Source organism: Copadichromis virginalis, linkage group LG23 (assembly GCF_057382275.1).
Source record: "Copadichromis virginalis isolate Kocher_CV1m ecotype Utaka linkage group LG23, C_Virginalis_male_GT1.1, whole genome shotgun sequence".
Taxonomy (NCBI): Eukaryota; Metazoa; Chordata; class Actinopteri; order Cichliformes; family Cichlidae; genus Copadichromis; species Copadichromis virginalis.
In genome coordinates, this window is record NC_140639.1 from 29,406,378 (window position 1) to 29,428,213 (window position 21,836).

The 21,836-nt window shown below is 40.3% G+C and overlaps 2 protein-coding genes and 1 non-coding gene across 4 annotated transcripts; 1 reads left to right on the forward strand and 2 right to left on the reverse strand.

Annotated features, from left to right (window-relative positions):
- Nucleotides 1–688: 688 nt before the first annotated feature.
- LOC146681119 (glycerol kinase-like) lies at nucleotides 689–17,569 on the reverse strand. Of its 2 annotated transcripts, XM_085448869.1 has the most exons (22): nucleotides 16,891–17,569; nucleotides 15,028–15,101; nucleotides 14,835–14,941; nucleotides 14,668–14,745; nucleotides 13,685–13,764; nucleotides 13,377–13,514; nucleotides 13,165–13,274; nucleotides 12,970–13,036; nucleotides 12,679–12,696; nucleotides 11,375–11,410; nucleotides 11,197–11,264; nucleotides 11,068–11,110; nucleotides 10,894–10,974; nucleotides 9,789–9,867; nucleotides 6,589–6,685; nucleotides 6,427–6,511; nucleotides 6,213–6,333; nucleotides 4,757–4,900; nucleotides 4,569–4,655; nucleotides 3,336–3,422; nucleotides 2,812–2,838; nucleotides 689–2,693 (listed from the first exon to the last, which is right to left on the reverse strand). In XM_085448869.1, the coding sequence occupies exons 1-22, from the start codon at nucleotides 16,981–16,983 to the stop codon at nucleotides 2,683–2,685; spliced, it is 1,731 nt and encodes a 576-aa protein (XP_085304995.1). In that variant the 5' UTR covers nucleotides 16,984–17,569; the 3' UTR covers nucleotides 689–2,682. The 2 variants fall into 2 exon arrangements, with proteins under 2 accessions (XP_085304995.1, XP_085304996.1); XM_085448870.1 differs by lacking the exon at nucleotides 2,812–2,838 and having other exon boundaries at nucleotides 16,891–17,568.
- trnae-uuc (transfer RNA glutamic acid (anticodon UUC)) lies at nucleotides 17,254–17,325 on the reverse strand. The gene has a single exon. It is a non-coding gene; the product is annotated as a tRNA-Glu (tRNA).
- A 19-nt stretch (nucleotides 17,570–17,588) lies between the features above and the next one.
- Nucleotides 17,589–21,478, forward strand: wbp4 (WW domain binding protein 4). Its single transcript, XM_085448875.1, has 10 exons — nucleotides 17,589–17,708; nucleotides 17,806–17,878; nucleotides 17,957–18,019; nucleotides 19,230–19,356; nucleotides 19,434–19,616; nucleotides 19,724–19,794; nucleotides 19,963–20,038; nucleotides 20,125–20,354; nucleotides 20,445–20,677; nucleotides 20,779–21,478. Coding segments are annotated over exons 1-10 (1,260 nt in total). The 5' UTR covers nucleotides 17,589–17,706; the 3' UTR covers nucleotides 20,981–21,478.
- The last annotated feature ends 358 nt before the right edge of the window (nucleotides 21,479–21,836 follow it).

A 21,836-nucleotide genomic window follows, 5' to 3' on the forward strand; every position in this document is an offset into this window, starting at 1 on the left:
TGAACTTCAACTTGTCATCTCGACCATGTATACATGTGTAAATGCATTGAGTTGCTGCCATGAGACCGACTGGTTAGATATCTGTGTTAAAGAGCAGTTGAACTGGTTTGCCTAGCAAAGTGATTGGGTTGTATGTGTGTTACATAAATTAAGTTTTGAATGCTTGCTCTAGACACACACTTGTATTGTGAACAGTTATCTAGAAAGCTGCAACCCGCAGCAGGCTCATTCTGCACAGCCACAGTCCTCGCTGTTGTCATCCTTGTCCAACAGTAAATCAATGATCATCTCGATGTGAGCTGTTTAGCCTATTTATGTTTTGCAGCTACAAACTCCACATTAGTGGTTGGAAGTTATACGTTACTTTTTTTTCTTTTTTCTTTTTTTTAAGCAGGGCAACAACAGTGTAACTAAGGAAACGAATACATTTTCTTGCTGGCTGTTAGATTTCATTTCACTGAAAGCAAAAACGTACTGACTCTGCATTTGTTGGTCATGTGTCAGTACACATCTCTCTAATAATGACATGTCACTTCAACAAGGAAACTGTCACTTGAAAAGCGATGGCATGCACATCCTTTTCCTCATTTCAAACATTTCTCAAGTCTGAGGGTTAGTTTGCAGTTTCTCTTTTACTGCAGATCTGACCTACAATCTTCAGAGAGGTCAGCACACCTGGAGCCGCAGAGTTTGGGCGAAATTGCTCTTTAATGTGACAGCAAGAAAAACACCAGTTCACATGACAAGTACAAATACTTTCCACTGTTGGTGCGTTTCAGGTAAGGACATGCAGGGAGGTGATGTCACTATTCAAAGCAATTTTCCCATTTCACAGTTAAAGGTCAGGGGGCAAACGTTGGCAGTTACACTTTGTTCTTCCATTGCTTTCCTCTCACATATTCATTTGTAAACTCTTTATATCACAACAGAATATTCAGCATTTTCACATCATAAGAGGGCTGCATAATTTAATAGTCCAGGGTTACAGAGAGCAAGCACAGAAACAAACATGTACTGCCTACAACCTTCCCAACCAGGGACGCTCATACTTCATCAGGCCCGACTGAAACTTAAGCCCCGACCACGAAGCAAAGAGAGCCACTTAAAGAGCTTGCGTCGGTTTGAATCATTTCACTGGAGAAACGTTCTGAACCTTTACGTTTTAGTGCAGCAAGTTAAAGTTTGTTTCAAACGAGCGTTCATTTGCATATCAGAAGCATGTTTTGCATGAACTGGAAACTAACTTCCATCATTTTAAATACATTTTTTTTTTAAAGCCCACAGAGACGCAACCAGTCGCTCAGAGCGACGTAAATCATGTTTACACATCGTAATCATGGCCTGTTTAGGTGCAACTTGCACAGTTTAGACGATTTCCCACTGGGTGTAGTGAAACTTAAACGGAGCGCAACATGTTAAAAACAAAATATGTTTAGCTGTAATTGTGACTCAGAAATAAACAGGTTGCTACAGTTAATTTAAAAAAAAAAAAAAAGGGGGAAAAAAGCCTCAAGCTTTGCCGTGAGCGATATTCTGCCGCATACATCTCCAGCCAAACAATGCAGGCAGCTAGCCAACATCACAGCTCAATCAATGTGGGGAGATAGAGGGGAGAAAGGGTGGGGAGGGATGCCTTCAGAGATTACATTCTGCATGGGCCTTTCATCAGGGTAGATGGCAGTTTTCACTGCAGCGATACCGAAAGTATTTCAGCTGCCACTGTAATTTGTTTTTTTTTTTGTTTGTTTGTTTTTTAAATGCTTCACTTATTTTTTTATTTTTTGCTTATCCAGTACATTCAACAAAAAGCAGGTGTCGCCCAAAAATGAGCGTACCAGCTTAATCTGGATGATCACAGATGAATCTCAGGGTGAACAGACCTTGTCAACCATGACTAGGCTTACACCATTGAATCCATTTTGGGCTGAACAGTAACCAAGTTACAACTTGCTGCTGCCGTTTTGTTTCCTGGTGTAAGAATATGCATGTGCGGCTTTCCTCATACACTGCACTCCCACGGATATCCATACAACCGATCAAGTATGTACAGGTTCACTTTCACTAAAAGCAGACCCGTCAGTGCACCACGTCCCACCTGTCCCTTCAGTTTTACTACAGACTACCTCAAACTTTCTGTGTCCTAATCCCAACTGTTCAAAACAAGAAAAAATACATATACACCATACAAAGACTCGTTAGGACAGATCGTCTAAACAAAAACAAAGAAAAAAAATTATAAAGTGCTCTAAAAAAAGTTCCTGTAGCTCACTGTGGAGGGTCTGAGGGTTACACAGTTCAAGGTTAACCGTGACAAACAAATTAGACAGCATTTCGCACTTACACATTTACAAGTATCTACATAAATAGTCAGAAATGCATCACCCTGTAAAAAAGGAAAGGAAACACTGCATGTGCAATGCTGCTAAAATTAATGGATACCGTACTGATGTGTTCTTTGCCACAAATATAATTTTTTAAAAATTAAATAACCATGAAAATGATATTGAAGATGTCCCGTTAGTCAGAGTTGTCCTGATTTCGTACTCGGCGGTGAGGCTCAGCAGGAGGTCTGTGTCTCTCTCTGGAATGATTTTTGGGTAAGATTTCAACAAGAGCACAAGCGCTGGTCCTGTTTCCTCTCCCCCCCATCCACGTCAATTTAATGCCTCCAGAAATCACAGTCTACTTGTGGCCTGAAAGAAAAGTAACAAAGGGGCACACATTTCATTTTGAGAAAGGTTTACTCTCCACTAGAGCTGTCAAATAGTAAGGCTTTTTAAAAGTGTAATAAGTACTAACACAAAAGCTCACCTAACGTCAAACTGTTCCAATTGAGTGCTTGCAAAGGTAAATTGGTAATTTGTTTTTAAAAATCTGAACAGCTGGCACTACAACCATGAACAGGATGGAACAAGAGCTCTTTTTATTATGTAGAGTGATAGTTGTCAAGTTAGGAAATCTGAACTTTAATTGAGCGACTTTGGAAACTTGTTTCCAAAAAAGTTCATCATGTTTAACCTGCAATGTTTACCTACAACACCCTCAGTTACTTGTTTTTATTCTGTCTCTCTATCAAAGCAGTTTTTAATGAGTCATTGTTCAAAATAATTTTCATTTCCTGGAACTTGCTTCACCTCATCAGTTCATGCTCTGACTGAAACAAGCCTTTTTAGCTGCCATTACCCTCCCTTTAAGCTAACATTCCTGTAAATGCAAACAACAGGTAGGTGGAGCTTCTGTGCTCGCAACTGGAGCTGCGCACCCGAGACATCTGCTCCACCTGTGACACACGTAAACACTGGCATCACGTATGAGTACAGAGTAGACATACTGACCTGTGAGGCATTTCGCTCCAATTAACATCAGCATGCTGCCAATGATGTAGAAGCCAAGCGGGACGCTGCTGAAGATACTGGTTTCACCTTTTCCATGAAACGAGCACGGAACAGAGAAGAAGAGAGACGATGATTCTGAGCAGCGAACTAAAAACAAGTCAAAATGGCCTCTACCTCTGCACACTGTAGTAACATAGGAAAATATACACTACTTCGCAAAAGTCTTGATCCACTCGTCATTTCCTTATACTACCAAACCCCTGCACTGCTTGGGTTTCAGGTAAAGATCCATATACTGGTAAATTTACCAGAACAATACTGAATATAATAATATAACACATATGTTAGATGTCAAAGTTGAACAATATAAATATATTCAAATAATATAAATATATATTGTAACATTAATTAGGAATAAACATAGATATCTTAGAATCAGTATAGTGTGATTTTTGCTTCCATGCACCCAGAGTTTCTTTTCTTTAAGCGGTGTTGAGCAACAGTTCTCCAGAATTTTTCAAGGTCTTTCAAAGGTGTTCTTTGGACATTGGTTGCTTTTTCACTCATTTTCAGTCCAGTCCTTGTACCTGCCTATTTTCAGAGGAATGATTTTTGTTTGTGCTAACTCAGGGGATGAACCAGTGTTGTGTCTACTCAAAGAACCGATTTTAAGCTTTGATTGGCAGCAGCTTCATTTATCAGCATGGCAATGATCCCAAACACACTGCTGATAAAGGAAAAGCATACCTAGATAGAAAAACGCACAGTAAAACCCAAGCAGTCATGGATTGGCCACCCCAGAGCCCGGACCTCAACATAGTACAAGAGTTTTGCACAGTACTGCATGTTATCTTAGCTTCTTGAACATATAAATGAGTTTTTCAGGAACAATATTTTAAAAATATTCATTGCAAGCACACAGCTGCATGATAGTGTTAGTTAAACAAATGGGGATGTTCTTCTGATAACAACAGAAGAACATCCCCATACAGCATAATAATCACCTAATTTGACTATACCAGATTACAGATTGAGCCGTGGATAAACTCATGAGCTTCATAATGTTTTGACTAAAATCACCTATCAGTAATATCAGGGCAGTAACGTTTTTTTTTTTTTAAACGACAGGCGTCAAAATACATGAATGTGTCTTTTATTGTTTGAGGTATTGTTTTTTGATTTATGGCCTCGTCTTGGAGTTTAAACCTTTTCTGAGCTGTGAGTGCTTCCCACCGTTTCCATTGCAAACAGGCTCCATCGTCTCCCAGTTCATGGATTTCTCAACAGCCTTCTTCCACCGAGCATATCGAAACTCGCTCTCTGTAGAACATAGATAAGTGTGTTTACTTTTAAGCATCGCATATTTTAAGCATTATCTGATCTCATCAGCCAGCCAGAGCTCTGGCAGCAGGCCAACGTACCTTCGGGGTTGATTTGAGGTTCGAACTTCTCTGACGTCACTTCGCTCAGGTCCTCGGGGTTCAGACTCCAAACGCTCACCCCCTCTGCTGCTCCTGCTGCCATCGCTGCACCGAGAGCTGTGGTCTCAGGCATGGATGGTTTCACTGGAAATGGACATTATATTTACTCATGATTAGGGATGGGTATCGAAACCCGGTTCTTGTTGAGAACCGGTTCCCACTGTTTCAATTCCTTGGAATTGTTTGCCATTTTTGCAAACGATTCCCTTATCGATTCCAGTCGCCCCAAATGACGTCACCACGTTGCGGAGCATCATTTACCTGGCAGGAAACATGGCGGCTCAAATGCTCCAAAGTTTGACCACTGGGCAACTTGCAATACTTGCAAAGTAGATGTTTCATTTAAGGGAGGAAACACTCCGAATATGCAAAAGCATTTGCTCACAAAACACACAATGACCTTAAATAAATGTCGTGTTTTTAATTCCGCTCTCGTGAATCTCAACCCAGCAGCAGCGGTAACGTTTGCACGTCCTCTCCCGTTAATGCGGCAGGTAAATAATCAACTAACAGTGCATATTATGTTAGCGCGATCTGCCTTATTACAAAACCTGCCATTACTGTGCATTTAGGTGACCATGATGAGAGAGACTGACAGAGTCTGGCTCAGATGCTGGCAGTTCTCGCTGCAGTCTACCGGTAGCGTCTCCTTTCAGGCCAGGATAGATGAATGTCACCGAGCAGTGACTAAGTTTGTGGTCAAAGGCTTGCACCCATTTGCCAGCAGATGCCCCCAATTTGACTTTGGTAAGTGAATGTGTTTAATTGTAGGCAGGGACATTACTGGATATTCTTGTGTAATTGCTACAGAATAATTTATGTTATACTTTGTTATTGCTACAGAAGAATATTTATTTTATTATTTTACATTTACAATTTTTTTTTTCCTGGGGTCCCTGTGACACCCCATTGAAGAGCCGTAGGCTGGATCTCTTAAGATCTCACTGTTGGGTTTGTAAGGCCATGTTACTCCTAAATTTCTATCTTGTTCAAAGAGAAGATATAAAACAAAGTTCTAAGCTAATCGACCTGTGTGTTCTCCTTTTTTAAAAAGAATCGATAAGAGAATCGATAAAGAATCGAATCGTTAAACAGAATCAAAAATAGAATCGGAATCGTGAAAATCTTATCAATACCCATCCCTACTCATAATAATAACAACAACAGAAAAATGACAAATACATGTATATATGAATGAGCTATTATACATCATACTACATATGAAAAAACACTTATGTTAGTGGCTCAACTTCAGAGGCATTTCTTGTTCAGTAGTTTTACATCAGATAAATAGATATAACTTGTGGTTGCATGACTGGTTTGGTCAGTGCTTAACAAATAACCGTGTCAACTTCCTTGTGGCATGACACTTGGGCGGAGTGAACGGCACTCCTACCAACAGGGATGCAGAGGATGTCCGCCTGCAGCTGCATCAGCAGCTTGTTGGATGTCATTCCTCCGTCTACCTGGAGCTGTGTCAGCGGGATGCCGCTGTCCTGGTTCATGGCGTCCAGTATCTGCACACATCATCATATCAATGCGGTTTTTTTAAAGCAAAGGCAAACATTTCACTAGCTGAACACTAGTTTTCAAGAGAACAAAGCGCGTACCTCTCGTGTCTGGAAACAGACGGCTTCCAGAGCAGCAAAAGCGAGGTGGCTCTTATTAGTGAACTGAGTTAGCCCGCAAATGATTCTGTGACACGGAGAAAGTTTGATTCAGACAGGTGCATTTCAGCAGACGCTTTAAGATGTTCACCACAGTCTCAGTACCCTCGTGCGCTGGGCTCCCAGTAAGGTGCGTAAAGGCCCGAAAACGCAGGAACGAAGTAACAGCCGTAAGATGTGCCGACAGAAGCAGCCAACTTCTCTGCAGCGGGGAAAAAAACAAAAAACACAAAACGGCAAATGAAGTAAAAATTCTGTGAACACTGATGTCATAAACAGCTGTCTAGTTTATACATTTTTTAATGTCTTGCTGCTTTTTGTATAAGTTCATACTCAAGTTAAAAACAAAAACACTAAAGCTATTCTGTTATACCTGTATGCAAAAAATGCACTGCACCCAAAATATTTCATAGTTCAGCAAAACTGATCAATCTAATAAACTTAAACCTGCTCCATCCTCCCTATTCTGGTATTTTAAAGAGTAAGCAACCTAACTAATAGGGTTCTAAAACTCCCAGCAAAAAATGAATGAATAAATAAATAAATAAATAAATAAATAAATAAATAAAATAGGGAACCACCCACCCTCCACCTCATGATGCTTAATCAACGTAATCAACTTTAATTTGATGCAGTGTGAAAAAAAATGAAAAATGCACAGAAATCAATTATTTTTCAAGAATAATTAAATAGATTCAACATCTTTCTTCAACAGAACTGCAGACTGCACAGATGGCACCTTCCCAACGGAAAAAGTACTATAGCTTACTAGGGTATATTAGACTTAATAGTTACTATATACAGTAATTGACTTCTATACATTTTACATCAGATTAAAACTTTGGGTGTAAGATTCAGATAATTATTTATTAAAAGCCAGACATTTTACCGTATTTACCGCACTATAAGGCGCACGTAAAATCCTTAAATCTTCACAAAAATCGACAGTGCGCCTTATAATCTGGTGCGCCTTATGTATGAATTTTGGTTTGTGCTTACTGACCTCGAACCGGTTTTATGTGGCACACTATGCTCAAAACTCTGTCAAAAAAAGATTTTTAGCGCCACTTTTTGGAGCATTACGGTTACCGTTGCCAGGAGCCTCGCGGAGTAATACGTACTGTGCTTCAACACAACATTACCGTGTTGTGTGTGTATAACGACTCCAAAATGGCACCCGCGAAGAGACACGCTTACGAAGCTGATTTTAAACTTCGAGCAATTAGTTATGCAGAAGAGAATTGAAATAGAGCAGCTGCGAGACAATTCGGCATTAATGAGTCCATGGTGCGCAAGTGGAGGAAGCAAAAAGATGACCTAAAACAAGTAAAGAAGACCAAAAGGAGTCTCCGAGGGAACAAGGCGCGATGGCCGCAGTTAGAGGACAAAATTGAACAGTGGGTTATTGAACAGAGAACAGCAGGTAGAAGTGTCTCTACAGTCTCTATTCGACTCAAGGCAACAGCGGTAGCATGTGACATGCAGATCAACGACTTTCGAGGGGGACATTCTTGGTGCTTCCGTTTTATGAAAAGGCATAATCTCTCAATCCGCACAAGAACTACTGTCTCACAGCAACTGCCAAACGATTACAAAGAAAGTTGGCCATTTTCCGCACCTACTGCCAGAATAAGATCACTGAAAAGAAGATCCGGCCAGAACACATCACTAACATGGACGAGGTCCCCCTCACCTTTGACATCCCCGTGAACCGTACTGTCGAGAAAACAGGGACCAGTACGGTATCTATACGCACCACAGGGAACGAGAAGTCATCCTTCACTGTAGTTCTGGGCTGCCAAGCTAATGGCCAGAAACTACCACCCATGGTCATTTTCAAGAGGAAGACTTTGCCAAAAGAAAGGTTTCCGGCCGGCGTCATCGTCAAGGCTAACTCAAAGGGCTGGATGGACGAAGAGAAAATGAGCGAGTGGCTGAGGGAAGTTTATGTCAAGAGACCGGATGGCTTTTTCCACAAATCTCCGTCTCTTTTGATCTACGACTCCATGCGCGCCCATCTCACCGAGGCTGTCAAAACCCAAGTGAAGCAAACTAATTCGGAGCTTGCCGTCATTCCGGGTGGATTAACCAAAGAACTCCAACCACTAGATATTGGTATCAACAGGTCGTTCAAAGTTAAATTACGAGCTGCGTGGGAGCATTGGATGACAGAAGGCGAACACACATTCACAAAGACAGGGAGGCAACGCCGAGCGAGTTACGCCACTATCTGCCAATGGATCGTGGATGCTTGGGCTAAGGTATCAGTCTCAAGTGTCGTCCGAGCTTTCACGAAGGCTGGAATAATCACTGAACAGCTAAGTAAAAGCAACGAGACTGATTCAGATAATGATGAGAGGGATCCGGGCATGCTTGATGCCGAAATTGCCCAGCTGTTTAACTCAGACACTGAAGGTGAAGAGTTTGATGGATTTGTGGAAGTTGAATGAACTGGAAATGTAAGTGTATTGTTAAATATTTGATGTTTAACAGCTTAACAATGTTAATAGTTACTGTGAATGAGTTGGTTAAATTTTAACTCATCTGATCGTTTTATTCTGCTGAATGCACTTTAAACGCCTTTTAATCCGGTGTGAGAGGGATCCGGGCATGCTTGATGCCGAAATTGCCCAGCTGTTTACCGTAACTCAAACACGGAAGGTGAAGAGTTTGAGGGAATTGTGGAAGTTGAATGTACCGTACTGGAAAAAGTGTATTTTTCAATATTTAATGTGTTACAGCTTAACAGTGTTAAGAGTTACTGTGAATGAGCTTAACAAAGGTCGAATATTTTACACACACACACACACACACACACACACACACACACACACACACACACACTATACGAAGGGGATAAATAGAATAAATAGGAATAAAAAGAAAAATACAAGTGAATTGCACATTTCAAGTATGGAGTCTATTGCACCGTTGACTATTAAGGATCCTGGTGTAGAACGTAAATAAATTCTAAAAACAGCTTATCAAGCTTAAACGCGCTGCTGTTGTTCAGCCGCTGATTTCCTCATTCTGGCCCGAAGTAGGCGATAGACAAACAAGAGAGACGGACTCACGACAGAAAAGCCGATCAGCTGATCATTGATCAGTTTCATGATTGAAGTAGCAGCAGGAGAGGGAGGGAGAGAGAAGAGGCAGTCGCTCCAATCCAGTAATTTATGTCAGTATCAGACCGATACGCAATATCGGATCGGTCCATCTCTATACATGTACAAAGTCAACTTTTATTATTCCTTTTACAGATAATCCGGATACACCACATGCCCCGAACCAAGAGCAGAACCTACCAAGTTCTTCAGATGATCCAATGATCCCGAGATTGTCCTGCAACCAGCGGACCACAGCTCCAGCGATGGCCACGGAGCCCTGACAGCAAAGAGCAGGAAAACAAAAACAATACATATTCAGATTACCTGTCATTTCACAGATACTCACATTTCTGTATCCTCTTTGGAAGACTAAACGGGCCAAAATCTAAATAAATATATAGCTCACTTAATAAATAAGAAAATTATTATTTTTTAGCTAACTAAAAATTTCCTTGGTTTTTAGTAAAAAAAAAAAAAAAAAAAAAAAAAAAAAAAAAAAAAAAAATCTGTTTCAGCTGATAGGTGTGTTCATTGTATGTGTGTGTTCATTGTGAGTCCTATTCTGATTTCCTTAAATATCGCCTCTGACATCTGCCCTCCACTCTGAAACTAACCCGAGTTAAAAACAAAAAGTCAAAATGCAATAAAAAAAATAAATAAAACCAATTACAAAATGCTAAACTACAGCTGCAACATACATATACTCACATCTGTATTAATCCCCTTATTTTATAATTTATTTAATTTTCTTTGTTTATCTTTAATTCCTTCTTCTTTTTTTTTTTTTTTTTTTTTTTTAAATTGATCTTGCCTTTGCAATTCCTGCCCACTTTTCCCCAGTTGTATTTATTATTTTTAAATCTTGTTTATACATTTACACTCAAATGTATACAGTGCCCACTGTGCCAGCTCAAATTTGAGAATAAAAACGTGACTTCCGTCATTCTTAGCTTTAAACACGTTTTTGACAGATTTCTAAAATATTTGCATTTTCTTGGTTTTATGACATGAAATTCATTAAATTATTGGATTTTTATGAAAAATCATGAAAACCTTATATCGGAACACCTGAAAGAGTTTTAACAAATTATTATTAAAACGAAGTTAAGTTATTTATTTATTTATTTTTATTTATTTATTTTTTTTAACAAAGTCAATCATGTGTTTTTGATTTTGGCAGTTTTTGTCCTCCATACTTCGGAAAAAAGCTGAAGGATTAGAGAGAATATTATGAAAGTGGGCGTTATCGTTTTGATATCCATGTCAAATATCACTTTATTTATATATGCTGTATATACTGTACCTCCAGTGCATAACAGGCAGGCTTGTCCCGACCAAGTTTGTACGCCACAGTGGTCAGAAGTCCGTGCTCTGACATCACAGGCTGTAAAACAGCAGACACAAGAAAAGTAGCACTCTATGTAAATGCCTGTACGATGGTACCACAGTGTTTAAACTCAAGTCTTAGGTAGAGGACCTTAACCCCAGTGTTTCGCAGGAGAAAGCAGCCGGTCCCATACCTGAAACATAATAAACTCCTACTTAGCTGGATTTTTAGCAAAGGGGTCAAGTTTTAATAAAAAGCAGACCTATAAATATCACCTACGTGTTTTTAGCCTGCCCGTCCTGAAAGCACATCTGCCCAACAAGCGCTGCTGACTGATCCCCAAGACACTGTTTATTTTTTAAATAGAATACATACACATATTGGATTAACCTCTCACACTGCATGACAAACACTAAAACAATATTAAAATTTTTTTTTAAAATTAAGTCAGACTTACCCCTGATATTGGAATACCTGAAAGAGCCCCTGATTTCTGGCAAGAGAAAAAAATGAAAGCAAGTATAAGCACCTAACAGTAAAATGGCATCAACTGTCTCTTGTATTAAGTAGATGTTGACACTCATGCCTGATTATAACTGGGATTTTTTTTTTGTTGTTGTTGTTAAAATCTTAAACCAATAGCACAAAAACTAAATTTTAAACACTACGAACAATAGCCTGAAAAAAGAAAAAAAAAAAAAAAAGGGGGGGGGGGGGGGGGGGCGATTCATTATTATTTGACTGTATGAAGCCAAATAACAAAAACATACTGCTGAAATTTGAATTGTACAGAGTTTAGTATAACAGTGAAATCACAGTGAGGGAAACAAAGGCGGGTGAGTGTGAACCTGTATCTACTAAAATGTCTTCACTCCTACACGTGGCTTCGGTATGACATTTAAAAAGCTAACACATAAAAAGTCGGTGAAATAAAATCATGCCCAAGAGTGAAGAGATTTAGAAGATGGGATGCTGGAGGAGAAGAAGATGGTCCACCAATGACAACCACCCCAGGAGCATGCCACCACAGTGAACAGGGTCCATCTAGCACATTTCCAATAGAGCTGACATGGTTGTGTACTGGCTGTAAAAACACTCACTGGTCTTTTCTACTTCTACAGTTTCTCTGCTCTATTGATGGTAATGCCTGCAATCGGTCACTTGGGGGCAGCAAAATGAGCTGTGATAAGAACAATGCTTTATAATGACTGAGGGGAAATCTTTGGAGCAAATATTACTGAAGTCAGGGCAAAGATTTAGTTTCCGTGTATGCACAGTCACTCTGGATCTACTCATAATGGGTGCATGAAAGAAAAAGAGCTGCTTTGCCATGTGCATTTGGGCTCAGCCAAAAAACATGCCCACCCAAAGCATCAACAGGCAGGCTGCAGTGATAAACCTTTCCTAGCATGACAAAGACTAAAAGTAAAAAACACTTTCTGTACGCTTTTATATTTAGTTACTAAAGTCACATCATAGTGAAAACGCTGATCTTTCTTCAGTTTATTCATAATTCTTGCTTTTTACCTTTTTACATTGTTTTTCCATCTTTGGCTACACAAATGTCACAATAGCATCTTATCAGAGGTTACTCTTATTCCCACCTCTACTCTAAATGCTTGACGCTTAATCTAATGGAAACATTAGCCTTCATATGAATCTTGGAAATGCACTGAGTGATGGTGTGTTTGTGTTGGGTTAAAAGCAGGATGGGTTGGCTTTGCATGTGAAGGAAAATAGGGATGGTGAGTTCTTACTTACCCGGCTAGAACATATTTTCTACCAGTGAGAGAAGAGAGACAATGGCACACAAAAAATGCCTAAAAGAATTTCTCAATCAACTTTCATGCACTTAAACAGTCTGAAAGCACACTGAGGTAAGTACAAACACAAAACAAAACTCTTATCATCTTTTAGAGTCTCGCTGCATGAGGCAATGCACTCTCTGAACACTAGAGTCACTCTAACAGTGAAATCTTTAGTATAAAAAGTTAATATAACCACAGATTATAGTGATTTTGTGATTAGGAGAGACAGTGTGCGTATGCTTACCATAAGGCCGTATATTTCTGATGAGCTCCTCACCCTGGGTAAGATCTCCATAGGAATACCAAAATATCTGATGGCATTGAGAGGTGAGACTTCAGCAGAATAATTTTAGAGGTGTTATAGGTGGTATTTCCCCACCCTCTTCACCAATATGATAGAATACATAAATAACTATGATGTGACTTTCAGCTCTCATACTTGCAAAGTTCTGGATCCCAGTCCATCGTGTGAATGTTAAACAGCATGGTTCTGCTGGCGTTGGTCACGTCCGTGCAGTGGACTCCACCTGACTTACCCCCTGTCAGACACTGCACCACAAATAAAGAAACACAAATAAAGTCAATATAGTTTTCCACTTTATTCAAAGAACATGTCTATGACTTCTCTTAAAGAAGGAAGCCTGTGACTACCCAAATAAGCCAGGAGTCGACTGTGCCGAACATGGCGCGGTGCGAGACCACAGCTTGGTGGACCTCGTCCACGTTGTCCATCAACCAGCGAAGTTTGACGGCGCTGAAGTAAGTGCTGATCGGGAGCCCCGTTTTATGCTGCAGGGTGGCAATGACATGAATGTGAATCTCTTATGTGAGGCCATACACAAAATACACAGGGATTAAAAAACATTATAAACTCAAATAGATGAAAATAGCCAACACCATCCTACCTAAACTGCACTCAACAGAACAAAAGTGCAAACTCAAACACGGATCAACGTTACCTTCAAGTGGTTCTTATTTCTTCCTGGAGTTTTATTTATAAGCCGCTCAACTGTTGACTGAGTCCGCAGGTCCAGCCACACTAAATAGAGGCATGGCAGTTATTTCACAACATCCACAATCAGACCAACAGCACCCTGATGTAGTAACAGTCATGGCTGCTTGTGTTGAACATGGCAGTGCATAAACCAGAAATCCCTGCAGGCCAAAACATTAAGCGATAAATGCTCTTGTGCCAAGCTGATGCCAGCTGGGTCCAGATTTCTTGTGTCCTCATAAAGATGCAAAGGTGGGAATTCTGTTGGAGGAAGTCAGGTGAGGGGGAGCCAATAAAAATAAAGTTGGCTTTTTGGAGGGAACTGAGAGGCTGCATACACTCACTGGCCAAATTATTAGGTACATTTTCCAAGCAGGGTGCTGGAAACATCCCTCAGATGTTTTGGTCCATAATAACATGACAGCATGCACATCCATGATGTGAATCTGCTGTTCCACCACAGTCATCTACTTATTGTGAGATTGGTGGTTTGATCCCTCGCTCCTCCAGTCTGGAAGTCGAGGGCAAAGATACTGAATCCCAAGATGCCCCCAATGCATTCATTAGAGTGTGAGTGTATGTGTGTGAATGAGGCTCAAACAGAAGTGAAAAGCACCACTTTATAACTAAAACAACATGACAAAGCAAACATTGAAATGTTAAAACTACACAAAAAGAAGGTGTTCAATTGAGTAGCTAAAATAAACAAAAGTCTAAATGAATATAATCAAGTTACACCAGGTAAACAGCTTAATAAAATAATAAAGAGCTATAAAGTGCCTTTATCTATACAAATAGCTCAATAAATTCAAAAAAGCAAGATTTAAAAAGCGAATAAATAGAATATCAAATATCAGGCGGCATTAAGAAGTCAGTGCTTATTTCAATGCTAATGTCAGGTCTGTAGGACACACATCAAACAAGTCGCACAGAGATATCAGACTGTACCGATTGCATTGTAGAGAGGCTCCCCCGTCTCTTTGTCCCAAACAAGCGTGGTCTCTCTTTGATTGGTCACTCCAATAGCTGGACAAATTTAAACAGCAGAGGTTTCAGAGCTTTGAAATGGATGAAAATGGTGCTCAGGTGGCAGCGTGAACCCCATGCACACATACCTTTGATGTTGGAGATGTCAATGTTGAGCTGCGTCAGCTTTTCACATGTCCGCTCCATGCACTCGTACACCGACTGCAGGATTTCTTTGGGATCCTCCTCCACCCAGCTTAACATCGCGAGAAGAATCCATTTTTAAAACAGATAAACATGTGTGGTGTGACGTGGAGGATTTTCAGTAGTTTTATCACTCACCCTTCTTTTGGGAAGCTCTGTTTGATTTCCACCTGATGATGGCTGAGGAGCTCTGCTGTTTTTGAATTAAACACCTTAAAAGAGACAAAACGTCACAGTGCCTTTACAGATAGGATTCTGGGAAAGCTTCCCAGGCCTGCTTTTTTTCCTGTTTCAGCACAACAACATGAAAGGCTTTTCCACGCCATCATTTACATTTTCCCAGCAGCTGTGGGCTTTAAACTGTCATTCGTTGAATCACAAACCTGCTTTTCTAAACTATGCAGCTGCCATCAAGGGAAAAAAATTAATTAATTAATTAAAACACTCTGGGAATATTACAAACATCTCATCTCATGCACCACTATCTTGAGATGACGTTAGCCAAGAAAACTTGTATTAAATTGACATTGGACAAACTCGACAAAGCTACTTGCTAATTTTTATTGGGCCGATGACTTGATTACACAAGTAATAATAGGACAGCAAACCTCCTTACATCCACAAATGCCACCTTATGGCAACAATAATCGCAGGTTTTAGTGTCAGTGTTGGTATGTTTGACATTCTGATTTAGCAGAAGAAAAAAATAACTAAAGTGAGATAATTTAATCTTACAGGATAATATCATTTTTGATTTAAAAAAATTAAAGACATCATTTGCAGTTGAAAAAAAGATGATACATTGCAATCCATGTTACTGCAATATTTAGCATATCGCCAAAATGTTAAAAATATTGTATCGTGACTGAAGTACTGTGACAATATGTCACTATTATGGGGTCTCTGGTGATTTCCACTTCTACTGGGGGCTGGAGTTTATCTAAGCTGTCACAGGGCAAGAGGTGGGGTACACCCTAGACAGACCTGACATAGCAATATGCAACCGGTGTTAGAGGAAGCAAGTGTTAAAGCGATAAGCAGTGTAAACTCTGCATAGCATATGTCACCCCAGGACAATTATCACCTTCAAAAATACCTCTGCACGTGTCTTGTGGTATTAGATGCAAAGATACAGTCGGTGCAAGAACACTGGAACAATAAATAAAATAAAATGTGCAAAACTACATTAAAAAAATGTAAATAAATAAAATCAGCAAAAATATTACCTTTTACTTGTTATGAAACGTTTAAATGCCACAGAACACACATTCACTTCACCCATGTGTCTTTATCTGACAGCTGAGGTGACTCAGAGCAATTAAACTCTTGGCACTCAACTATCAGCCACACCCAAGGACATAAACAAAAAAAGAACACATGTTAAAACAAAAGTAGCTGACTGTTTTGGGTGTGTGGCTCGTCTTCCTTTCTCTTGTTAAATACATTAAATTATACATACGGTCTAACGTTTCTGTCTTTTTTTTTTGGCAATACTATGTAATTTATATTTCTTGTATTACTATTTGAGTTCGGTGCTTTATAGGAAAGTTTACTACTTGTTAACTGAAACTAGTGCATTTTTCCTAGCTTTATTCTTCTTCTTCTTTTGCCTCCATGTCCTTCATGTGCAAATCTTTGTCAACCATTCCTGGAATTGAGGCCTACATGGTACAAATTTCCCTTTATACAGATTCCAATAGAAGCTCAGAATCAACATTTATTGGGAAAACAAGAACCAGGCACGATCATCCAACTTGATGAATAAGGTAGTTTATCTTATGTTTTGTTTTTTTACAGGGAGCACAGACTGCTACTGCAGTAAAGTGAAACGATACCAGACATTTGTTATGAATATATAGATTTCCTCTGTAGATACAGTACTGTGAGTTCCCGCATGAAAAGCACAGCCAAGGACACCGGCGGCTCTGTCCACAGTCATTTAAATGTGACCCGCTAGCTAGAGGAGACCCTCCTGCCCCTGCTGTCTCCGGTTTGTCTTACCAGAAAGCGGGTGGAGCTCGTGCCCTGGTCGATAGCAGCAACCAGTGGCCCCAGCATTATCCGGTGGGAAGACGCGGCCATGGTGCCGTTCATGGGCAGCCCCGGAGCTACGGGCACGGAACTGTACAGGAAACCGATTATTCCCACCGGCGAAGCGGTTCCGTGCTCAGGCAAAGTCGGTGGGTCAGTCGCTGCCTTTAAACGTAGCGGCCACTAGTGATGACGCAACTGTCTGTAATCGTGTCTCATGCGGACCAATACAATGTTCCCAAAAAAGTACCATTTTCAACGAGCATTAGGTGCTTGAGCTGAAGTGTAAGGCGATTCAAGAAAGTTCTGCAGACTCACTAACAAAAATAATAGTTCCCATACCGGGAGTCGAACCCGGGCCGCCTGGGTGAAAACCAGGAATCCTAACCGCTAGACCATATGGGACGTTAATCAAGGGGTGTGATGTCGGATATTTATATTTCCATTTGACAGTTGAGCGAGTATGGCTGTAGTAAAAAAGTGCCATATTATGAACGAATTTCAGTACGTCCCTCTAGGGTGTTTGAAGGAGTCTATGGCGTAGCTGCTGTTTTCTAAAAACCTTTCAGCAGGGTGACAAGAATACGTGCCGATTTCTTCTTTATCCACCAGAGGGACATCATACATCGAGCTTCAGTATCGACCTCCGTCTGTCGTTCAGCGGCGGCTGTCGATGACGTCATCACAAACGGACCATGTTGTCATTCTTGAAATGAGTGAAGCAATCGTCTTCACATTTCATTCTTCTTAAGTTCTTGATCTTATTTTCACCACAGAGACTTAAAAATGTAAGTAACGGGACAAGACTCTTGCTATTTAAGCTTTGAAATATATAACACACATGGCCAGTTATTCAGCCAGTCTGACTGATTTCTGCATTTGTAGGGCTGACTACTGGAAGTCACAACCAAGGAAATTCTGCCAGTACTGCAAGTGCTGGATTGCAGACAATAAGCCCGTGAGTATACAGGAAGATGTGGCTACGTGTTACCGAGGACGGCGTCCACGCTAATGTTTCTCGCGTTTTTCTCTACAGAGCATCGAGTTCCACGAAAGGGGGAAAAATCACAAAGAAAATGTGGCTGCCAAAATTTCAGAGGTACTAACTTTTATTCTGTTTTTTTTAAACATACGAAGTAACAGATTACATAATATTATCAAATTATTAAAATAATTGAGCAAATAATACAATTAAGATCTATTTTGTAGCATCCACAAGTCTAGAAATTGAGCTTCATGCATCGTGCTAAATTGATTTACATTCATATGAAAAGCTTCCCATTGAGGCCTTCAGTCTGTTTACTTACAAAGACACAGGTGTCCGTAAAAATCAATAAAGTCTTGAATTACCTGGGATCTACTATCCAAAGCAATAGACAGTGCACAAGAGAGCTAAGATGATTTACATGATGGTAGTGAGACCTGCTAACAAAACTATAAACTGTCACAGCCTCCAATGTATATACTGTATATGTAGTAACCAGTTATTCATTACTTTTTTTTATTCCATAATTTATCCCAACATCTTTAAACTGCACCATTGTACCATTACACATATGTATATGGTATACAAGTTGTTATTGTTGCTGTTGTCTGTACCGTCTGTCTATCCTGTTTACTTCAATAGCGAAAAACTTGCAGACTGGTACACTTGGCCAGCAAAGCAGATTCTGATTCGTTGGAAGTGACCAGCATGTACAGGATTAGAGGAACAGCCCAGGTCAAGTGATTTGGAGAGAAAGTTAGAGAAGCAGGCTGAGATGGTTTAGACATGTGTGGAGGAGGGATAGTGAATATATTGGACAACATGGAGCTGCCAGGCAGGAGGAAAAGAGGAAGACCTCAGAGGAGGTTCATGGATGTAATGAAGGATGACATGCAGAGGGTTGGTGTGACAGGCGAGTGCGCTAGAGATAAGATGAGATGGTGGCAGATGATCCCCTAAAGGGAGCAACTGAAAGAAGAACCACATAATACACACATTTTTTTTTCTTAAATATTTTTCACTATAATATCACAAATTTTATACTGTTTACCCTGACTCCTTCCTTGAACAAGCTCTATTTTTGATTTATTTTAGCTTTATTATGCATAAAATGGCCCCCAGTACACGGTCACACAGGGCACACTATCATTATCAGTTTGTGCTCGAGTGATACACACAGGCATGAGCAGCCTGCCTGTCTTGGCACCATTCTCACGACTGGCACGAGAGATAAGGTGCAGACATAAACACAGCTGACTGCAATACTGTCTCCCTATTGGCCACAAGCCACTGCCACTCATCTCACCCTATCTTTCTCCTGCAGATTAAGAAGAAGAGCATTCAAAAGGCAAAGCAGGAGGAACGCATGTCCAAAGAGTTTGCTGCGATGGAGGAAGCTGCGTTGAAGGCCTATCAGGAAGATCTGAAGAGGATGGAAAGAGAAGCGCAAGGTAATTGTCGGGGGATGTTCTTTAACCTGTGAGTATAATTCCTTGGATTTATTTCAGCGGAGCATCTTTGTGTTTAGGTCTAAGCTCTCCGGAGCAAACGACAGCACGGCCACAAGTTCAAGTGAAACCCCAGCCAAAGAAGCCACAGAAGAAAGCAGCGAAGGCAAGCGGTAAGGTCAGACAGCAAACAGAAGAGCAGGTTTGGGTTGAAGGCCTAACAGATGATGGACACACGTATTACTACAACACAATAACAGGAGGTGAGGAATAATGGAAAATGTCGTGAAAGTCTGTCTGTTTATAGTTTGTTTAGTTTTTTTAAATATATTCCATTTGATTATTGCCTTTGTCTGTTTATATATGACAGAATCTAAGTGGGAAAAACCAGAGGGCCTCCAGGGAGCGAGTTCAGCCTCTGAACAGACTCAACAGACTGGAGTTAATATCTGTTTTATATAATAATATATATATATATATATATATATATATATATATATATATATATATATATATATATATATATATATATATATATATATATATATAATAATTTAATTACAAATGGGGTGTTCTGTTGCTCATATATCTTAATATTGTTTCTCCTAGAGTACTTCAGGCTCTGCTTGGATGGAAGCTGTCAGTCCTGATGGTTACACATACTACTACAACACAGAAACCGGAGGTGGAGTGTTTCTCTTTCTAAATGAATGGCTTCTTCTATTTCATGTCATCTGTGGGATTACATCCATTTTTTCCCTCACCCTTCAGAGTCCAGCTGGGAGAAGCCTGCTGACTTCCCCCCTGATGAGGTGCCTGGATCCAGCTCTGAATCCAACCAAGAAGGAGAGGGTCCAGAGGGTCCAGAGGATCCCGTGACCCCTCAGCCAGAGCCTCTATCAGGAGAGGAGGAGAGTTCCAACGGGGCCCCATCATCTCAAGAGGCTGAAGCCCCTGAGAAAACCAGCCAGCAGCCCAAAGTGCCAAAGATCAGCTTCAGGGTGAGTAGTTCAAAGAGAAGGCGAGAGTCTGTATAGACGAACTTCACCTTCTTCTTGTTACAGTTCAGGTTTCCTGATTTTTGTTTGCAGAAAAGGAAAGCAGAGACGGAGCCATCAGAAAAAGAGGATGAAGGTAAAGTGAGTGACGACACTCCTAAAGATGACGATAAAGAGGCGACAAAAGTTGAGGAGGTCCAAAACACAACAGCTGAACCGGAGAAAACAGAAGAACAGGCGAAACAAAGGGAAACGAAAGCCAAGAGGCCAAAAGCTGCCAATCCATACGGAGTCTGGGAGCAGATCCTGCAAGAAGAGGATCCGTAGTAAGTGCAACATCTTTGAGTTGTTACACAGCGAGATCCTACATATGTGTGCCGGCAGCTACTAAAGAGCTTTTTCTTTGTCTCTTTTATTCTCATTTCAGTGAAAATGTGGATTTGCAGCTGCCTGAAGTGGAGGGAAGCACTGCCAGCGCTCCAGCAGAGCTGCCCCCGGAGCCCAAGCCGAAGTTCAAAGAACGCATCATCACTTCCCTCGGAGAAGAAGGCGGTCCGGCATCGTTCCGAAGGAACAAGACACAAAATGGCAAATCGAGGAGCCTCCGACAGAGAGACAAAGACGACTGACCCCCCCAACAAAGCCACAAAAACAATAACGTCTAAGTCAGGATGCCGCAGAATGAGACTTTTACACTCAGAGAACTTCTACTAAAACCATTTTGACATTTTATTGCATCTATTGGATCTTTGATGTGCAGCAGTTTCAGGAGAAATTGGCTCGAGAAGTTACAAATTCTTTAAAATGTGTTTTTCTAAGTTTTAACTGCTGGGTACAGTTTTTGTGTACAATAGCTGGTGATTTAGATAGGTTGGTATGATGTTGGGCGTCCCGTTTATTAATGTGAAGAATTTTCTCAGCAAATCAAAGAAACATTTTCTACTTCAATATCTTTTTTTTTTTTGTTTAAGTAAGTAAGGCATCCGACTGGAAACATCAGTCTAATATTTGTCAGCTGAAGTGAATAATTGCTATACTTTTATAAAGCAGTATGGATTGTAGTTATTAACATGAGAAATATGTGATGTCAATAAATAATGACCTTCCAGTTAGTGGGGGAAAAACAACTTTAGAAAAAGGCTTGGCTTTTTTATTCACGCCAGAAAACATTTACTCAAAATAGGAGCTCAAGTGGTTGTTGGTCATGTCACACATGCTGGGTGTGACATGCTTTTATGGGTCAGAGTGTGTGTATAAAGCTGATATGTGGCTTTGCCGCACCCTGATTGGCAAAGAACCATGAAAGACGCAAACAATAAACAACACTTTGACTTTCAGTTTATAAATCTATATTAGGATCTCAAAGCTCACACACATTCTTCACTTGAGGTTAGTATCTCTATGAAAGAGATAATGAGATAAAGTACTTTGTTGAAACCCAGTGGAGAAGGGTAAGAGAGGAGAAAAAACATTTCTGGCACAGTT